This window comes from Ctenopharyngodon idella, chromosome 2, assembly GCF_019924925.1.
Source record: "Ctenopharyngodon idella isolate HZGC_01 chromosome 2, HZGC01, whole genome shotgun sequence".
Lineage (NCBI taxonomy): Eukaryota > Metazoa > Chordata > Actinopteri > Cypriniformes > Xenocyprididae > Ctenopharyngodon > Ctenopharyngodon idella.
Window position 1 is genome coordinate 32877047 of NC_067221.1, and position 20213 is coordinate 32897259.

At 38.1% G+C, this 20213-nt stretch overlaps 1 protein-coding gene and 1 pseudogene across 5 annotated transcripts in view; one reads left to right on the forward strand and one right to left on the reverse strand.

Annotated features, from left to right (window-relative positions):
- Window positions 1–12649, reverse strand: part of LOC127506397 (guanylate-binding protein 1-like) — a 61395-nt pseudogene extending 48746 nt beyond the window's left edge.
- Window positions 1–20213, forward strand: part of LOC127506365 (guanylate-binding protein 1-like) — a 61087-nt gene that overhangs the window by 35644 nt on the left and 5230 nt on the right. For 2 of the 5 annotated variants that reach the window (XM_051882816.1, XM_051882827.1), the window contains exons 5-9: window positions 18268–18377; window positions 18491–18684; window positions 19037–19279; window positions 19421–19698; window positions 19811–20023. In XM_051882816.1, coding sequence (XP_051738776.1) covers window positions 18268–18377; window positions 18491–18684; window positions 19037–19279; window positions 19421–19698; window positions 19811–20023 — 1038 coding nt within the window. Of the gene's footprint in view, window positions 1–12683; window positions 12931–13392; window positions 13589–17919; window positions 18048–18267; window positions 18378–18490; window positions 18685–19036; window positions 19280–19420; window positions 19699–19810; window positions 20024–20213 lie in introns of those variants that run through there. The other 3 variants (XM_051882786.1, XM_051882795.1, XM_051882805.1) reach the window with 3 other exon arrangements.

A 20213-nucleotide genomic window follows, 5' to 3' on the forward strand; every position in this document is an offset into this window, starting at 1 on the left:
CAGTGCTCCATGAGATGTTCAAGGCTTGGGATATTAATTTATAACCTAACCCTGCTTTAAACTTCTCCACAAGTTTATCCCTGACCTGTCTGGTGTGTTCTTTGGTCTTCATGATGCTGTTTGTTCACTAATGTTCTCTAACAAACTTCTGAGGGCTTCACAGAACAGCTGTATTTATCCTGAGATTAAATTACACACAGGTGGACTCTATTTACTAATTAGGTGACTTCTGAAGGCAATTGGTTCCACTGGGTTTTAGTTGAGGGTATCAGAGTAAGGGGGCTGAATACAAATGCACGCCACACTTTTCAGATATTTATTTTTAAAAAATTTTGGACACCATTTATCATTTTCATTCCACTACACAATTATGTGCCACTTTGTGTTGGTCTATCTCATAAAATCCCAATAAAATACATTTTTGTTTGTGGTTGTAACATGTGAAAATGTGGAAAATTTAGTGGGTATTAATACTTTTGCAAGGCACTGTATGTTTAAAGTTTTAGTTAACAGACTAAAAGTTCTTAAACTGAATTGTAGTGTATTCACTTTTTATTGTTTTTATTTGCTTGTAATCAAATAGAAGAAACTATGTTCATTTTGACATGCCTGTAGGCTGAAAGTGATCTGTGAAATATAATAAATGTTTAATTTGATTCAGACTGATTGTATCTTGCACAAAACAACAATTAAAAGTGACAATTAAAAGTGTTATATAGCCCACTGAATCATTCTCAGACTTAATGCTGACAATAATGGAAAAAAAAACACTTGGGAGAGAACTGTCACGAGACTTATCTCTTAGCACAAAAGAGGACAGTGGTACAAGAGGATTACCAAATCATTGTTTTAAGCGTGAAAATATAGCAAAAGTAACACAGAAATTCAAAAACAATGGACTTGTGACAAGGCCCCTGAAATAATAAGCTTTCATTTAGTGATGAGGGATTTTTTTTGTTAGACAAAGAGCAGGAGGAATACCAAGCAAGTGTCTCAGAGCCAGCAAGGTATGAAAAGAGTGACTGTTTATCTCACAGAGTAAGATGCAGCCTGCAGAAATTAAATGCATGGTTGTTGTTCTCACTGAAACTACCTACTGTAGCCAAAGCACAAAAAAGTCAGTTAGCCATTTCCAAAGCCCATATTTACAAAATATAGATTCTGGGAGTCAATACTCTGGTCTCATGAGACCAAATCAATCATTTTGGATCTAACAGCATCCAAAATGTTATGGTGTTGCTAGAGGAGGAGGACAGTGAAAAGTGCCTGGTTCCCACAGTAAAGTTCAGTGGTAGTAAAGCTCTTATATAGGGATGTATGAGTGCTGAAGGTGTGAGGAAGTTGTGCTTTATCAATGCTGTCATGAATTCCCACACCACTTGAAACATGTTACCCTTTCCTCATTCCCTGCATTGTTGGGCATTTTTTCAACATGACAATGAGGATATGCATTCTCCCAAGGTGAAAAATCCTTTTGTGGACATGTATTGTATTCAATCTTAACACTCTTGAGCGCCTGTAGAGACGAGTTGAGCAAAACTCCCCATTAAAGATCAGGGCACTTAAGGAGCTCATCATCCAGGAGTTAAACAGGACAGATGTGACAATTTGTCATGAACTTGTACCCTCTGTGCCAAGAAGGGTCAGAGCAGTATATTCAAAATTATGGAGGGCATACTAAGTACTAGAATATTATACATGTGTTGAATTAAATCTAGGGTGTACTCATTTTTGCAATCCTTAATTTAAACAAAATTGGCTAATTTACTTATTTTATGGTTATTAAAGGAACAAAAGTGAGCGTTTGGTTCAACATACTTACCTGTTGATCAAACGTTGCCTTAAACTTACCCCAGAAAAAAAAAAAAATGTTTTATTTAGTAACTTTTAGGAGGGTGTACTCATTTTTGCTACACAACATTTTATCACCTTGATAAGAAAATTTTATTTTCCTGAATAATTTTGACATGCTTCTTTGGTAATTGATTAAGCAGACTTGCTGGAACATTATATCTCTAAAGAACCCTAACATGTCTTTTAAGTAATTGAGTAATTGCTGACTTTCAGAAGTTTCAGAGGGGGTGTACTCATTTATGCTGTGCACTGTATATATTTGTGCCTCAGCCCCTTTAAGGGAGTGCGCTTGGGAAAAGAGGAGAGAAGAAGCGTATGAGAGTGAGTTAGGCAGCTCTTCATGCTGTAATGCAGACACTTCTGATTAAAGAAAGAAATGTGAATCATCACCATTGTAACCTTTCGAAAGGGAACTCAACACTGCGTTTGAACACGCTATGGGGAACGTCATCACGTGAACCGGTGTCTGAAAGCAATTATCAAATCTCACCAATCCTGTTGGCCGGCGACAGCCTATGACGTCATAGTAGTGGTGACCCGGAAGTATAAAAGGAGCGCCTAGAGAAGCAGTCAGTATCTTATCGTCTTCAGTGACTGCTTTGTTTGACTGCGATTCTTCAAAACTGGTAGGAAATATGTCTAACAAACGTTTCAGTAAGTGTGTGGATCCGTGTCCCAGGTTTTTGACACCCGATGACTTACACAATCTGTGCGTTTTCTGTCTGGGAGAAGAGCATGCACGGACAGTGCTCGTGGGCGCTGTTTGTGCAAACTGTGATTGCTGCCTATTAGGACCTCCGCTCTCGTTTGGCCCTCGAGAGAAGAGCAGCCGGCATCTGTGCCCGGTGGTTCTGGTCCCGCCCGTGCTGAGGTGGAGCGGTGACTGAAATCATGGGGCTCACAGATTGTGCTTGCTGAGGAGTTTGAGAGAGGTGTAAATCTCTCGCAACCCCCAGTGGCTGATGAGGGTGAGCTGCTGAATGATGATGATGTTCTTTCTTTGACATCATCTGATCCAGCAGCGAGTGCTCTTCTGGCTTTAATCCCAAGAGAGCAGGAGATGGCTGTTAAGGAGGAAGGAGGCGAGCCTTCTGAAACTTCAAAGCCTCCCTGCCTCGCGTATGCGGAGCTGCTCAAGGTTATGGAGCGCGCTTCTGGCAGGCTGCAGTTGCCATGAGAGCACGTTAAGAAAGGGACCGCACGCGGACGGCTCAATGTACGGTTCTTTTCCAACCATAATCTGGCAGCCCCAGTGAGCCTTCCATTCCTTCCTGATCTACATGTGGAGATCGAGAAGGCATGGAAGAACCTGTACTCAGCTCATATTCACCGACATCAGCGAGCTAATTTCGCTGATGTTGAGGGAATGAGCCAGCATGGGTATGTGTCGATGCCCCCTATTGACGAGATGTTTGCTAACTATATCGTCACAGGGCAGGCACAGACATTGAAAGCTCCGGTCCTGCCTTCGAAGCTCCTTAAGATGATATCTCGCTTGAATGGCAGGGCATACACGGCAGTGGGTCAGACTGCTGCTGCTTACACACGATGGCAGTGTTGCAGGCTTACCAGGCTGATCTGCTGAAGGTTTTAAACGGCAGCGTTGCATACCGCTCAGATCCAATTCTGGGCCCAGACAGACAGGAGGTCCTGGTCCAGTATCGCCTCTCGGGCACCTCCTCCTCCTCAGAGCAGGTCCCAGAGAAGGCGGGACTCTAAGAAGAAGAAAGATTTGAGGGAGGTAATCAATTACAGACGCCAGCAGCGTCAGTGATTGATTTCCTCTCCATGAGGGTAGTTACATCTACCCTCTCCTTTCTTCTTCCACCTCCTGAGTAATGATATTTTTACCCAGGCGCTTCTTACAATCAGGCCGAGGGCTGGGCCCATGATGAAAATTTTCTGTTGGCTCGCCTTTTGGCTTGATAGTGTATATCGTTCCCGATAGCGTGTTCAAACGCAGTGTTGAGTTCCCTTTCAAAAGGGAACGTCTCAGGTTACATATGTAACCATGGTTCCCTGAGAACAGGGAACGAGACACTGCGTTACCTGCCATACATCGGGGTTGCCTGCTGAGCAGTCCCTTCAGATGATAAGGTACTGACTGCTTCTCTAGGTGCTCCTTTTATACTTCCGGATCGTGTCTACTATGACATCATAGGCTTTCACCGGCCAATAGGATTGGTGAGATTTGATAATTGCTTTCAGACACCGGTTCACCTGATGACGTTCCCCATAGCGTGTTCAAACGCAGTGTCTCGTTCCCTGTTCTCAGGGAACCATGGTTACATACGTAACCTGAGACGTTTTATTTATGTTATCCACGCTGAAGAGACTGGAGTGATTACAGCAGAAAATAAGGGTTACACAACCATTAAAGTAAAGTTCTCACATAGCTACTTGTTAGCAAGTTGCATTTAAAAAACAAACCAAAAAAAACAATGGCTTTACAAATCATTTTGAGGTTTGACTGTGTAGTTTTTGTGGAACAGTCTCTCCAAGTAATGTTCATCACAGACCTTATTTACACACATATAAACAGCTATTCTAAAAACCAATTGGAAATTCCTGAGAGAACCTATGAAAAATTAGTCTTTTAGTGTAATTTGTAATTTGTGTAATGATGGTGTGATTCAAACTTCACATGCGGCCATTTCTAAAAAAAATTATTTATAAAAAATAAATGGAGTGTATAAGTTGTTTACATCAGCTTCTAAGTCTGGAGTTAAATTGACTCCAAAAAATGGGAAAAGGGAGAAAAGGAAATTGTGACAACAGCTTCAAGATGTATGAACCTACAAGTTAAATAATAATGAATTTTAATCTGATGAATTTAATGATTATAACAGATTGTTTGATAAATGCAGTGGTTATATCCAAACACAAACTTCAGGTCTACTAAATACAGGCAAACTTACATGTCATACTACAAAAAAACTATCGATTTTCCCATCACCAGCAACACAGTACATAATTTTTGTGTACAGTACACTGTAAGAATGTGAACTAGGACACTACTCAGTAACAAACTAAATATAATCCTAGCAAATAGAAACCTATTTATGATTGTGTTTTATAAGGTATAACTATAAACAAATCAACTTGTAATTTAACAGTGATTTGCATTGAAGGGGTATTTATGGTTTTTTGAGTCCTTTCATCAGCACCTTGTATTGGAGGAAGGTAGGAAGGATGTCTGTTATAGCACTGACAACAGGCATCACATATTCCTTCAGAAAACCGGCAGAACTTTTCTCTTCCTTTTCTTTTTTAAGATTCTTTATCTCTTCATCCATAAGATCAGCTTTCTCCTTAAAGCCTTTGTTTAGCATCTCCTCCCGCTCCTTCAGTTTGCTCTCAATGGCTCTGTCCATCTCCTGCTGCTGCTGCTCCATCTCCTGTTTGAACTTCTCCTCCATCTGCCTCATTCGGTCCTCCTGCCGCTCTTTTTCTGCATGTACCATTCGTTCACTCTCAATACGTTTCTCCTCTTCCTCTTTGCACTTCTGTTTCAGCAGAGCATTCTTCTCCTTCTCCTCTGTCAGTCAAGATAAAAAGAGATGTGAAACATGATGCTAATACTAAACCTCCAGAACCTGAACTCCAACTGAATTCCTCCTTAGAGATGCTCTTGACTAAGAATTTGGGTTTGGTTTCAATTTCATATGCATTTTTAATAACAAATGCTCCAGGATCAAACAGCCTAATGAATTACAAATATTCAAGAGGTTGATAAAGATTTACCTTGAATCTTTCTGTCGTTTTCAGTGAGTTTTGTATCTGTGTAGAGGATGCTGTTTGCTTCAGCTCCTCGCTCATTCAGAAACTCATTCAGCACAGCCTCAGCCTGCATATAAACATATATATTATTATTAGAGCACATTTATAGAAATACTCATATTCCTTTGTGTACTGAAAGAACCATTTCATAAAAACACACAGAACGTGTCCTCACCGATACACCTTTGTTGGGTTCTCTGCGGTACTGCTCAACGATGGCGTCTCTGTCTCTGCAGTAGAGTTCATATCCTCCAGACTGACTGTACTCTCCATTCTGCAGCCGTTTATTCATGTCAGAGAACAGATTCTTCAGCAGATCTCTGCACTTTCTCTCTGACGCCATCTCATTCTCTTTCAGCAGGTCTACATAGCATATATCTATGTTTTCCTAAACATACATGCAAACACACACATCACATATACACACTGGAAAAAGTCTGTTATACTCCCATAGTTGAGATATTGATTATTAAAAAATTAAGTTCACTTTAAAATCAAAATTACCCCAAGTTTTACTCACCCTCAAGCCATCTTAGGTGTATATGACTTAATTCTTTCTGATGAACACAATCAGAGATATATTAATAAATATCCTGACACATCCAAGCTTTATAATGGTAGTGAACGGGAAACAACAAGGATGATGCTGAAGAAAGTGTATCCTTCCATCATAAACAAACTCCACACAGCTCCGGGGGGTTAATAAAGGCCTTCTGAAGCGAAGCAATGCGTTTGTGTAAGAAAAATATCCATATTTAACAAGTTATAGAGTAAAATATCTAGCTTCCGCCAGACCGCCTTCCGTATTCATCTTACGAAGAAAGTGTAAAACTCTCACTGTTCAAAACACTTACGCTACGTCCTACACCTTCCTTATTCAATTTACGAAAAAAGCATAACTGATGTCGGGTCAGTTATGCTTTTTTCCTTAGTTCAACATGGAAGGCGGCCTAGCGGAAGCTAGATATTTTACTTTATAATTTGTTAAATATTAATATTTTTCTTACACAAATGGATCGCTTCACTTCAGAAGGCCTTTATTAACCCCCCAGAGCCGTGTGGAGTATGTTTATGATGGATGGATGCACTTTCTTGAGCTTCAAACACATTGGTTCCGTTCACTGCCATTATAAAGCTTGGATGCATCAGGATATTTATTAATATAACTCAGATTGTGTTCATCAGAAAGAAGAAAGTCATATACACCTAGGATGGCTTGAGGGTGAGTAAAGCTTGGGGTAATTTTCCTTTTAAAGTGAACTAATCCTTTAAGGAATAAATAAACCGTCTGTGCCCCCCTTCAACTTCCATAAAATAAAAAGACTATTTTTTTTCCTGCACGTCACCCCTCCAGTGCAGTCTTTAGCGTCAGTCACTAGTGCGCCTCTTGAGATCAGGGGAGTGAGGTTTTACCTGCATAGCTTTCAATAGCTGGCCTCCATTACAGACACAAGGACAATATTTAAATACTTCAGCTAAATATAATTTAAAACAATGCATAATGATTCAGTTAAGAGGCCTTTGCATATTTAAGAATATAGCTGCATTATTATAAGTGTGCACATAATTGTGCATGTGAAACTCACAACCAGTTTTATTAGGTATTCTCCTTTTTCATCTTTAAAGGAGCGTTTCATGAACTCGGCGGTGGCCAGTCTGCTGAACTTCTGGTGCTCTGAGGAAATATCATCCACACTTACTGGGAACTTGTTCTTCACCTGCAAAGAACAGCATGCTTTGTCACTGAATGGATAGAACAATTCTTGTACTTAAATTAAAACGGTTTAGTAAATTAAAAAGAATAACTTTGTAAACATAGGCAAAGCTTTATTTATTTACTAAATATTATCATGTTATAACATGATGCTTTAAACTATTGCCTGCTGTTAAGAGACAGTATATGTATATTTATGTATAATTTCATTTAACATTATATGTATAACAAACCCAAAAAATACAAAAACTAAACATATGAAATCGAGTGTGTCTTACCTCTTCCATCCCACTCTGATACACTTTCAAAGCTTCTTGAACAGCTGCCTGGTTCTCTAGTTTTGCCAGAGTAACCACTGCATTGTCCAGACAGGGCACCTTCCCACTGCTGATTGTATCCACATAAATCTGCACCAGATTCCCGAGCACTGACAACACACACAAACACATCAACATGCTTACCTTTTTAAATTTAGACCTGGTTTCACTGACAGGGCTTAGATTAAGCCAGGATTAGGCCTTAGTTCAATTAGGACATTAAAGTCACTTAGAAAAAACATTACTGGTATGCATCTTGAAACAAAACAATGGCATTGACATATTTTAAGGGAAGTCAGTGCAAGTTGCTTTTAGTTAAAACAGCTCAATAATGCATTTTAGTCCGGGACTAGGCTTAAGCCTTGTCTGTGAAACCTGGGGATAAAAGCGTATGGGTCTGAAGTTTGCACTCTGAACACTAAAATGTCCCAATAAATTAAATTATTGGGTAAAACACTCACATTTGCCAGTAACTTTGTATCCTCCTTTCAGTGTTTTCACTAAACTCTTGTGAAAGATGTGGTCACAAAAACGACCTGTGACCTCCAGAAAATCTGGAACAAGGTCCCGTTCTTGCAAGCTTTCTAAGCGTGTCATGTTTTTAGGCGAGGCTGGAGATGGGAACACGAAAACAGTTCCGGGATGGGAAATAGGTTCGGATGCATTGACGGGGCAGGTTGTAGTCGCTGATTTTCTTATTTACACCTAAATGAGGTTTTTAGGAGAAAATAACACATTTTACCAAAGAAGATTGTGTCAACATTTTTTTGTTGTTGTTAATATTTACTGACTATTAATTTACATTTACATACTGGTGCTTGATGTTTACAGTATGTCTGTCTAAAATACCTTTCTTCAGCTGGAGGGCAAACTCAAGGTACTCGTCCTCAGTCACTTTCTTTCCATCAATTACCAGTTCCAAGGTGAAATCTCTAACGACCCAGATGAATGATGGGAAAAAAATCACATATTTTGAATCCTCCTCTTCCTCTTCTGCTGCTTCTGCCGATCTGATCTTGATCTTCTCAGCGAGCTCAGTAACGTAGCTGCAGCACGTTGAGAAATAACAGCATCTTGCAAAATGTATGTTTCTATATTTGAAAAAAGAAGTGGGTTACGTTGCAGGTTAAAGGATACTGCAGCTTTTCCACTGCATTGTTATCGATGGTGCCGCGGCTGTTGTACACCAGAGTGCTGCTGAGCAGAACAGCCAGACAGAAGATCCAGCCGTCATTCTTAGAGTCTCCCTGAAACACAATGTCTTTAAAATCAAAGAATCCACCATATAACAATATTAACAAGTCAACAGCTCCTTTTCCTCACCTTGTCCACATCACCGAGTCCCTCTGTGTCCAGCAGCACAAGAGTGTGTCCTTCTTTATAGGGGTGAGGGACACACCACATCCAGATGCCTTTGGTTTTCGACTCAATAGTGTTACCGAGAGCAAAGCCTGAGACAATTACAGTTTTATTATTATCATTAGCATATAGCTAATATTCACACATTAAGTTGGAGTGTCTAGACAGTTCTCTCACCTGACTGTTGTCCTGCCAGGCGGTTCATAAGGTAGGACTTCCCCGTACGGTAGAGTCCCACCACAGACACTACAACCACCGGCTCACTGATCCTACTCAGGAACTCAATGGCATCCTTACAGACGCAGAGTGATCCGTTCACATTCTCCACCAAACAAATGGGTGAAGGCATTAGTCTGGTATTAGACATGCTGGCTCTCTCTAGCTCTTCCTGTTTGCTGAAGGGGAAAATAATAATTTGGTTGCTGTAAACAATGTGTAAAAACCTGCAGACACAACATACCTCAAAACAATTAATTCTTTATGGACTCTCAAATATATTGTACCATTTACATGTGTTAGCCATTAAAAACCTAATTTTTATCTCTACAAAAATAGTATGAAATGCTCACTGGCAAGTCATTGTCATTCATACACCAGAGACCTGTTCTTCTTGCTGATTCTTACCTAGTTAATTCTGTTCTTAAAACTCTTAATAAATAATAAAATGCTTTATTATTTCACAAGAATTATGATTTCATTACAATAGTTCGTTATACAATAGTATCTGCATGATAACATATTGATTAGAAGGGGTAAAGATCAGTGACTTAAGAGTATTTGATTTTCAACACTCCTAAGATACATATAAGAATGTATAATAATAGCACCATATAGGTCTTATTAAATCACAAAATAAACATTGGTAACACTTTACAATAAGGTTCATTAGTTAAACATTAGTTAATGAATTAACTAACATGAACTAACCATGAGCAATACATTTGTTACTGTATTTACTAATCTCCGTTATCGTTAGTTAATGAAAATACAGTTGTTCATTGTTTGTTCATGTTAGTTCACAGTGCATTAACTAATGTTAACAAGATTTTAATAATGTATTAGTAGATGTTAAAATTAACATTAACAAAGATTAATAAATGCTGTAGAAGTGCAGTTCATTATTAGTTCATGTTAACTAATGTTAACTAATGAACCTTATTGTAAAGTGTTTGCTCATTAAATATATATTTAATGATATGCAGTTGCAATCGTACATGGCTTATTAAAAAAAATAAAACATTTATCAAGAAATCAAGATTAAAGGTTTAGTTCAACCAAAAATAAATATAATGTCATTTATTACTCACCCTCATGTCGTTTCACACCCGTAAGACCTTCGTTCATCTTCGAAAGACAAATTAAGAGAATTTCGATAAAATCCGATGGCTCAGTGAGGACTGCATTGCCAGCAAGATCATTTCCTTTTTCAATGCCCAGAAAGCTACTAAAGACACCCACATGAAAAAATACTATAGTAATTTATAGTAAATACTATAGTGTTTTTGAACCATTGAACTAAAGTATGTATAACACTTTGTTAATGAATGCTACAGCATTCTGTATTATTAACTATAGTGAACTGATAAACTATAATAAATAATGTAGTACACTTTAGTTTTTACTACAGTAAACTGTAGTGTATTGTAGTATAATATACTCTATAGTTGTAGAAAATTTAGTACAGTATTGGGTAAAGTAATTTGTTTATATTACTATAGTTGTTATATTACCACAGCAACTATAGAATTACCATAACAAATTAATTCAAGTACTTTACTATAGTACGGTTCAAAAACACTATAGTATTTACTATAAATTACTATAGTATTTTTTCATGTGGGCATATTTAAAACAATTCATGTGACTACAGTGGTTCAACCTTAATATTATAAAGCGACGAGAATACTTTTTGTGTGCCAAAAAAAACCCAAAAATAATGACTTTATTCAACAATATCTAGTGATGGGCGATTTCAAAACACTGCTTCATGAAGCTTCGAAGCTTTATGAATCTTTTGTTTTGAATCAGTGGTTCAGAGCATGTATCATTTATGACGTAACAAAGCCTTGTTTACTGAAATAATGTGATTTCGGCGCTCTGAACCACTGATTCGAAACAAAAGATTCATAAAGCTTCGAAGCTTCATGAAGCAGTGTTTTGAAATCGCCCATCACTAGATATTGTTGAATAAAGTCGCAATTTTTTTTTGGCACACAAAAAGTATTCTCGTCGCTTTACAATATTAAGGTTGAACCACTGTAGTCACATGAACTGTTTTAAATATGTGTTTAGTACCTTTCTGGGCATTGAAAAAAGGAAATGATCTTGCTGGCAATGCAGGCTTTACTATGCCATCGGATGTCATCAAAAATATCTTAATTTGTGTTCTGAAGATTAACGAAGGTCTTACAGGTGTGGAACAACATGAGGGTGAGTAATAAATGACAGAATTTTCATTTTTGTGTGAACTAACCCTTTAAGACTTTTATGACTAGTGGCAACAATTACTGCCCACATTCATCTAGCCATTTGACATCATTGCCACATCATAATAGGCCTACAATTATATGACAATATTATAATATTTTATTAATAATAATAATACTATACCAGTGTTTCTCAACCAGGGGTCCATGGACCCCTACTGGTCCTTGAAGTAATGCCAAGGGGTCCTTATAAAGTATCTGAATATGAATTTTTGTACATTTTGACATTTGACATGTTCCCATAAAAGAAGAGGAAAATATATGTACAATATAACTGACGATATGACTGAATATTAGACAAGTCAACTAACGTAGTAGTAAATTATACTTGATTGCATTTGGTCGTCACAAAGACATTAATGATACCAATGCGTCAATTTTGTTCTGGGGTCCAAATATGATGGGGGTCCATTACTCAAAAAAGGTTGATTCACTGTACTATACTGTATATCAGCAATAATAGATTAAAACGGGTAAATAGTGTTTTAATAAAAAAGTATCTACATTTATTAAATCATGGTCTAAATGCAAGTCAGAATCACAACGGAATGACATAACAAACGTCCTGAGATTTGAATGTGGTTCTATTGGTTTTCCGAGCCCCCGTGCGCCCCCTAAAGGAAAATATTTTTTGATAGGAACAGTTATTTATCTGCCGCAGATTTCAAAGCCAATGTATTTTATTAAAACAATTCTTCATATTAACCAGTATAGTTATTCAGATATTCACTTAATTAGAATGTGTAATTCAAAATTATTATATGTCAATAAAAAAAATCACAAATCTTTTGATCTCTCAAAAGAGTTTGCAATTAGGCTACATTTGATTTTGAATACTTTATTTTTGAATAAATACCCTACCAAATAAATAAAAGAAAGTTCACTTACATTACCTAAATGTATAACGTGTCTTATACTGTATGATGAGATGAAAGTTACCGATGCTCTCTCTTTCCCTCCGCGTTACTTCTCACTGCGCACTGAACGAACCGCAGGTCTTATTTACCACAGCGGCAGGGTTGTTTTTCAGTATCCTCCCAAATCAATTATAGCTTAGTTGACGTTAAACGGGCTTTTTCTGGGAAACCTTATTCAGTAACCTAACCCAACCGAATTTGCGTTGTTTCACTTTTAGTTTTACTTTCGTGGCAGCGTCACTGATTCGCCAATGAGAAAACACGCCTCGTCTCTGTAGCTGCCATTTATAGTGTAAAGATAAACGTATCACACAGGAGGAGCCTGTGCGTTTGCAAGCCTGTTGTATTTGTTTTGAGTGTAAACATTTTTTTTTAATTCATCTGCCTGTCGGTAAGGTAATAATAGTTGTTTTATTTAGCTTTAATCAAACAATAATAGGCTAATTGTTTGATTTAGCTTTATGTTATAGCATGCAATCACGAGGACGCCCCCAAACATAGCGGTGTGTTGTTGCTTGGATTGTTTTGCTATTGTGTCATTTCAACCCTTATTAATTTATTTATTTATTTTTTATTATTATTATTTAGTTATTTTTCGGAAACCAGTTGCTAACGTTCGAAGATCAGTGGGGCGACTAATGAGAACGTTTTAATAGAAGGTCACAATGTTTGCGATTTGAAAGCCAAAACGCATTATAATGATCACATGAACGTTTAAATTTTTTAATATTGCTTACTTTTCACTGCTGGAAATGTTAAACATCTTGTCCATTCAGTACACACGTGCCTACAACCATGAAGTTATTTCTTTAATGAATAATGACCTAGATTTAAATATAGGTTGTAATAGCTATTTTAGAAACGCTTGACATTTGAGACTTTTAAACTTTAAGCAGCGTTTAATTGTTCAGAAACATAAAAATACTGTTTTTACACGCTGTAAGAACCTTTCTGCTTTTTCTTAGAGCATGGCGTGTGGCGGCTTCATGCCCGCTCCTGTGTGTCTTATTGAAAACGATGAAAATGAGAAGTTGCGTGTGAGGAAAGAAGCGAAATACATTTTGGATGGGATCAAGGAGCCGGTGATTGTAGTGTCTGTGGTGGGACTCTACCGTACGGGGAAGTCCTACCTTATGAACCGCCTGGCAGGACAACAGTCAGGTGAGAGAAAGTGCTGAAATGTCCAGAACATGCTGATATGATAATGAGGATAGAGCGAATGAGTGTGTATAAATAAGACTGTTTTTATGGAAAAATAACATAAAACAATATAATAATAAAACAATAGTAGGCTAATTAATGCAATATAATAATAAAACAATAAAAGAAGATTGGTAAATGGGCTAATTGATGTGTGTGTGTGTGTGTGTGTGTGTGTGTGTGTGTGTGTGCTTGGAATGAATGCTACTATCTTTAACTTTATACAGACAATCATACATTTTCATACATCTTACCTCTGATTTTTCACTGTCGCGTTTAAAGGGTTAGTTCACCCAAAAATGAAAATAATGTCATTAATTACTCACCCTCATGTCGTTCTATACCCGTAAGACCTTCATTCATCTTCGGAACACAAATTAAGATATTTTTGATGAAATCTGATGGCTCAGTAAGGCCTCTATTGTCAACAATGTCACTGAACCTCTCAAGATCCAGAAAGGTACTAAAGACATTTAAACAGTTCATGTGAGTACAGTGGTTCTACCTTAAAGGTGGGATCAGTAGATTTTCAGTAGATCTCTGTGTCTGAAACACTGTTGGACATTGATGATATCTGAAATCAACCCAAACAAACCCACCCCTCTCTTTATTGCTCCGCCTCCAAAACTCACACTCCAATCCTAACCACCCTGCTCCGAGTCGGTCTCGAACCCCAGCTGTTTTCTGCTGGCAGGCGAGGCGAGTGCACTAACAATGACACTAAACACCGCATTCTCTAGCAGTCATCAGTGCGCAGTGGTTTACCTGCGCAACTCTCACTATTGCAATGCGAGTGGATGTCTGTTTAACACAGCTGACACGCAACAAAATGCTTCATGAAAAATAAAGCACAGATGATGAACAAACGACAAGGAAGTACAAAAAATTAACGCACAGTACACAAGAGTAAATACAAACAAGTGTTCGTTGTTAGTTGCCAACAGCACAGCAGCTCCAGACAATCAATGACACTCAAACCCAGTGTTACTAACATTTGAAGTGGAATCAAAGCATCCTCTGCGTCTGTTTTCAGGCCTTCCCGTTTAGTTCTCTCCAGCTCTGGAAAAATTATCTAATATAAACGCGGGTCCTAAAGCTCTTGCCCAGTCCTAAACCTTCATTCCAGTGATATTCTTTTGAGCTCTTTTGTATTATGTCTTATCTTTCTGCAGTTTTTTTTTTCTTTTCCCAAATCTCCCTCTTGCTCGTTCTCTCTCGACCGTCATTCGCCCCCTAATGCTGATTGGTTACACGTTTGTTGTTGGTGTCTGCCCGACTAACTTCCAAACAGTGTTTTTGAAAAATAAATACTGACTCCACCTTTAATATTATAAAGAATACTTTTTGTGCGCCTATAATGACTTTTCAGCAATATCTAGTGATGGCCGATTTCAAAACACTGCTTTGAAACTTTACAAATCATTTGTTTCGAATCAGTGGTTCAGATCGCGTAAACGAAGCCTCGTTTACTGAAATCATGTAACTTTGGTGCTCTGAACCACTGAAATTTTAACCAAAATTGATTTTTAATGAAAAAATCACTTTAATGATGAACTTAATTAAATCTAAATTGTATTTGGACATTGCTCTATGTGTTAGGGATAGAATACTACCATCTACAGGTTTGTGGAAAAACTTTAGGAATTATAGTTAAAGAAAGAAAGTGCAATGACCACATATATCCAATAGAGGGACTGTATAATAGGGACTGTATGTTTGTGTTTATGTGTGTGTATGTGTGTGTATGAGATAGCATGTTCGTTCCACTTTGTGTTTATGGTCAAGGACCAGACCTTTATTTACATGTAAAATTTTTCAGATTTAGGCCAGTTTTGTTGATTTTATTTGCCAATTTCTATAAAAATGCTTTCTGTTGCAGTCACACATGCGTGTTTGTGTGTTTATGTGTGTGTGTGTGTGTGTGTGTGTGTGTGTGCATGTGCATGAGATAGAAAGTTCGTTCCACTTTGTGTTTATGGTCTAGGACCAGACCTTTATTTAAATGTAAAACATTTCAGATTTATTATGTTTTTTTTGTTTGTTTGTTTTTTTTTTTTTTTGATAAATTAAATGAAAAAAAAAGTACATTTTTTTAATTTTCCCACAATTTCAATTTTTTTTTTTTTTTTGACACACCTTTAGAACAACCATGTTTGTGCATGTTTAGATAGATTATTTAGGAAAATTCACAGAGTCGCGTGCAGGGCCGCATTAAGACTATAAGGGGCCCCTGGGCTGTACCTCTTGAGAGGGCCCTTCATCCACCAGAACCAGGGGTGCCTGCAGGATTTTAGCACAGAACTTCGGTGGGAAGTCAATTTGTAATGCTGTACAAATTGACTGATCGACTGCCTCTTTTTTGCTCACGCACTTCTGATGCACATAACTGCACTCTGATGTGCTTGTGTAGATGCTTCGTGAATTTTGTTTTACGAAATACTTTTGTGTAGATTATCTTCGTGAAGTTATCTCTAAACGACTTTGTCCCGAAATGTGCGTACTGTTTTCAGAGAAACGTGATTAACGAAAAACGAAGCTCATTTTCTTTCCAGTCACATGAATGCTTCACTTTGCGTGTCGGAATGTTTGAACCCAGACCACTATATGGAAGTTTAACATTTTAAATATATAAGCCTGTAGACTATATTAGGCTACATTATCATATGTTCTGTCATATAAACAGTATAAAAACAGTAAAATAACAACACAATTTACTTGCCTCAAACAACTAAGAGGATATTAGTATTATTATAATTATTGTTTTTGTTGATCCATTTAATTTATTGCCACACTTTAATATGTTATTTATTTTGTCAGAAAACTAAACACATTTAGCGTCGTCAGGCTTTTATAATGGATAAAACAACAGAGCTAAGCACTCAGGTTTATGGCTGTTGTAAATTTTACCCGCCACAAGATGGCACTGTTTTCGACACTGGTCGGAAAAGTCTAAAATAAAATACACATTTTAATACACGTTATTTTATGCCGCTTCAGATTTGGTTCCTGTGCTGCTTTTTCAGTGTAAAGATGCCCATTGAACGTTTTCAGAAACTGTAAGCAATGATTTGTATTTTTTTTTTTTTGGGCTGCATCCGAAAACCTAAGAAGCTGACTTGTTGCCTCACTGCCTTCTCAGGCAATGATTTATAAGGCAGCGTTTGTGCATGAAGGCACCTCACAAAACTGATTTCAGACAGACTTCTGAGGCAGCGTAACAGTTTAATGATCTACCGCAAAATAGCGCGAGCTTTGTTGAGAACTAAACAAATATTTAATAACTACACTAGTAATTTCTCGCTAGAAATGACATCAAAAGTGGAAAATGCTGGTCAAAAAAGTACATTTACACACAAACTGACCAGCAAACCCAACTTTCGGACGCCATTTTCGTCCATTTTCGCCATTTCGTTCGGATTGTGGGATATCAAAGGCAGCAAAGGATACATACATCTATGCTGCCTTCAAAAGTCGATCAGAAGAAGGGATCTCAGGAAACAGGAAGCGAAGCTAACACTGGATTCGGACGTGATGCCTTCCTATCTTGAAATGTGTTTGGTTTAAATTTAACGGTTTTGGGCTGCTGTTTTGAACTGAAAGCGACAAGTCCGGTGTGCGATAGCCTACAGTGAGTTTTTTGCTGCTAGACGCGGTGTGTCTTGGCGCACTTCACGCGCAAGACTTGTAACACCCGCACATGTATTCAAAGCAAAGTGATGTTAAAGGGACAGTCAACACATAATAAAATGCGTTTATATTTTTCCCCGGCATCACCGGGGCCCTCCCTCAGCCCGGGGCCCTGGGCTTAAGCCCAGGTAAGCCCGTGCATTAATGCGGCCCAGGTCACGTGCCCCTGAGATGAAGGGAACGCTTTTTAAAAACGAAGGAAACTGTCAGCGGGGTCAGATTGACCCCAAGGACCCATTAAGGGTTAAGGTAGAACCACTGTACTCACATGAACTGTTTAAAATATGTCTTTAGTACCTTTCTGGATCATGAGAGGTTCAGTGACATTGCTGGCAATAGAGGCCTCACTGAGCCATCGGATTTCATCAAAAATATCTTAATTTGTGTTCAGAAGAACGAAGTTCTTACAAGTGTAGAACAACATGACGGTGAGTAATAAATTACATTATTTTCATTTTTGGGTGAACCCTTTGAGTACTACTTTCATCCGTGGAACACGTTTTTTTTTGTTTGTTTTTTTCATTTATTTATTTATTTTTGTGATATATATATATATATGCATTTGTCATCTTGGACATCCTTATATGTCATTGTGTTTGTCTCAGGCTTTGCTCTCGGCAGCACTATAGAATCAAAGACCAAAGGCATCTGGATGTGGTGTGTCCCTCACCCCTATAAAAACGGACACACTTTGGTGCTGCTGGACACAGAAGGCCTGGGTGATGTAAAGAAGGTGAGGAGGAAGACCATCCAGCATCCACAGTGGTGTTTCCATAGCAAATACCTACATTGCAACAATATATAACATAATTTCAGCACAAGTAATTTTACTATTCACAGTGATTGCAAGACAGCCATCTTATATTAAAACTGTTCCCCACATTGTGTGCTGTTGTAGTAAAGGCAAATGTATCGCCACTTATTCTGTAGCTGACAGACTGTTGATGTTTCAGGGGGATGAGAAACATGACACGTGGATCTTCTGTCTGGCTGTTCTTCTCAGCAGCACTCTAGTGTACAACAGCTTAGGGGTCATTGACAACATGGCACTGGAAAAGCTGCAGTATCCTTCTCACATGCACAATAAACAAACAAAAAACATGCACATCCACTGTAATAAATTAAAAACACTCTCATAGCATTAAAGTAATGCTTCCTGAACAGTGCTGAATGTAGCTACATTACAGAGCTGACGGAGAACATCCGTGTGAAGGCAGAAGTGAGTCGAGATGAGGACCAGTCAGCAGATTTCATGCGTGTTTTCCCATCGTTTGTCTGGGCTGTTCGTGACTTCACTCTGGAACTGAAAATGGGGAATAAACCAATAACTTCAGACGATTATCTGGAGAGTGCATTGACACTCAAACCAGGTGAGAAAAAGAGTTGACATTAAACATACACAGTACACACAATATACACACATTGCCTACATCCATTAATCTATGACTGCAAGGCCCCCCTTTGTTCAAGACAATATTCACAGGCCCTCCAATCTAAGCTGATATATACCTCTCATACTTTTGTAATAATAATAATAATAAAAAAAATTTGAATGTCCATTTTTAGTATTTTCTTACCTCTTGGTTGAGAACTTTAGCAGATTCTGAAGAATAGAGCAGAATTAGCTGGTCTAACCAGTGAGGAATAGTCATTGTTGTACATATAATATGCTATAGCAGTTTAATTTATTACAGTATAATTTATTATAAATTCTTATTTTAGGTAGCTCAGCTCAGACCGAGCAGTATAACCTGCCCCGCCGCTGTCTGCGTCATTTCTTTGCGGTGAGAAAGTGCTTTGTTTTCCCTCGGCCGGCTAGTACGGAAAACATGAGGAGAATGGAGGAACTGAAAGAGAACGATCTGGATTCAGAGTTTCTTGAGCAGGCAAACACCTTCTGCCATTACATTTATGACAAAGCAGATCCAAAAACTGTCAGCGGAGGCCGTACAATTACTGGAACAGGTGTGTACTTTCAAAGAAACCCTTGTAGAAAAACTGTTGCAGCAGCATTTTTAAGCAGATAAATAAGTTTGTAGAGATTAATGAAATGTGAAAGAAAAATACAAATGACTGTCTAAACTATGGAGTTGTGTTTCCTGAAAGCTCTGGGGAATCTTGCTGAGGTTTATGTAGAAGCGATCCGCAGCGGGAAGGTTCCATGTCTGGAGAACGCAGTCGTGTCTCTGGCTAAGATCCAGAATGTCCGTGCAGTGGAACAGGCTCTGGAGTCCTACATAAACGAGATGCTCAGCATGGCTCAGCTTCCTATGGACCCTGAAGATCTGTCCAACATCCACACAGTTGCAGAGAAGAAGGCCATTGAAGTTTTCATCACCATGTCCTTCAATGACAATGACCAGATCTACCAAAAAGAACTCATGGTAAAGTACCTGCTGACACAAAAATTCAAATTAAACTGGACATCTATGCAAAGGCAGAGCACAAATTTAAGTGTTTAGAAATACACTGTCTCACCTTTTCTATGTTTCTTAGGGGAAAATCTTTGATGAATATCAACAGATGTGCCAGCAGAATCAGGAACAATCTATCAGAGAGTGTGAAGCTGTTCTGCTTAATGTGTTTGATAAACTGGAAAAAGGCATTTCTGACGGATCATACCTGAAACCTGGAGGATACCGACAGTACAGAGACATGTTCAGACACATGGCTGAGGAGTACAGAGCAAGAACACAGTCACAAATTATGGTACAGAACACACATGCATGCTCTGCTTGTGCTTTATTGTTTTAGGTAGCTTGACAGCATGAACAGCACTGATCAACATCTTTAATACTCATAAATATTCAAAATAACATGCAGTTTTGAAACAAACTGTTTCACAAAGATTGGAATAATTGATTCCATTGGGTCAGATATAGACTAAACGTTCGCAGAA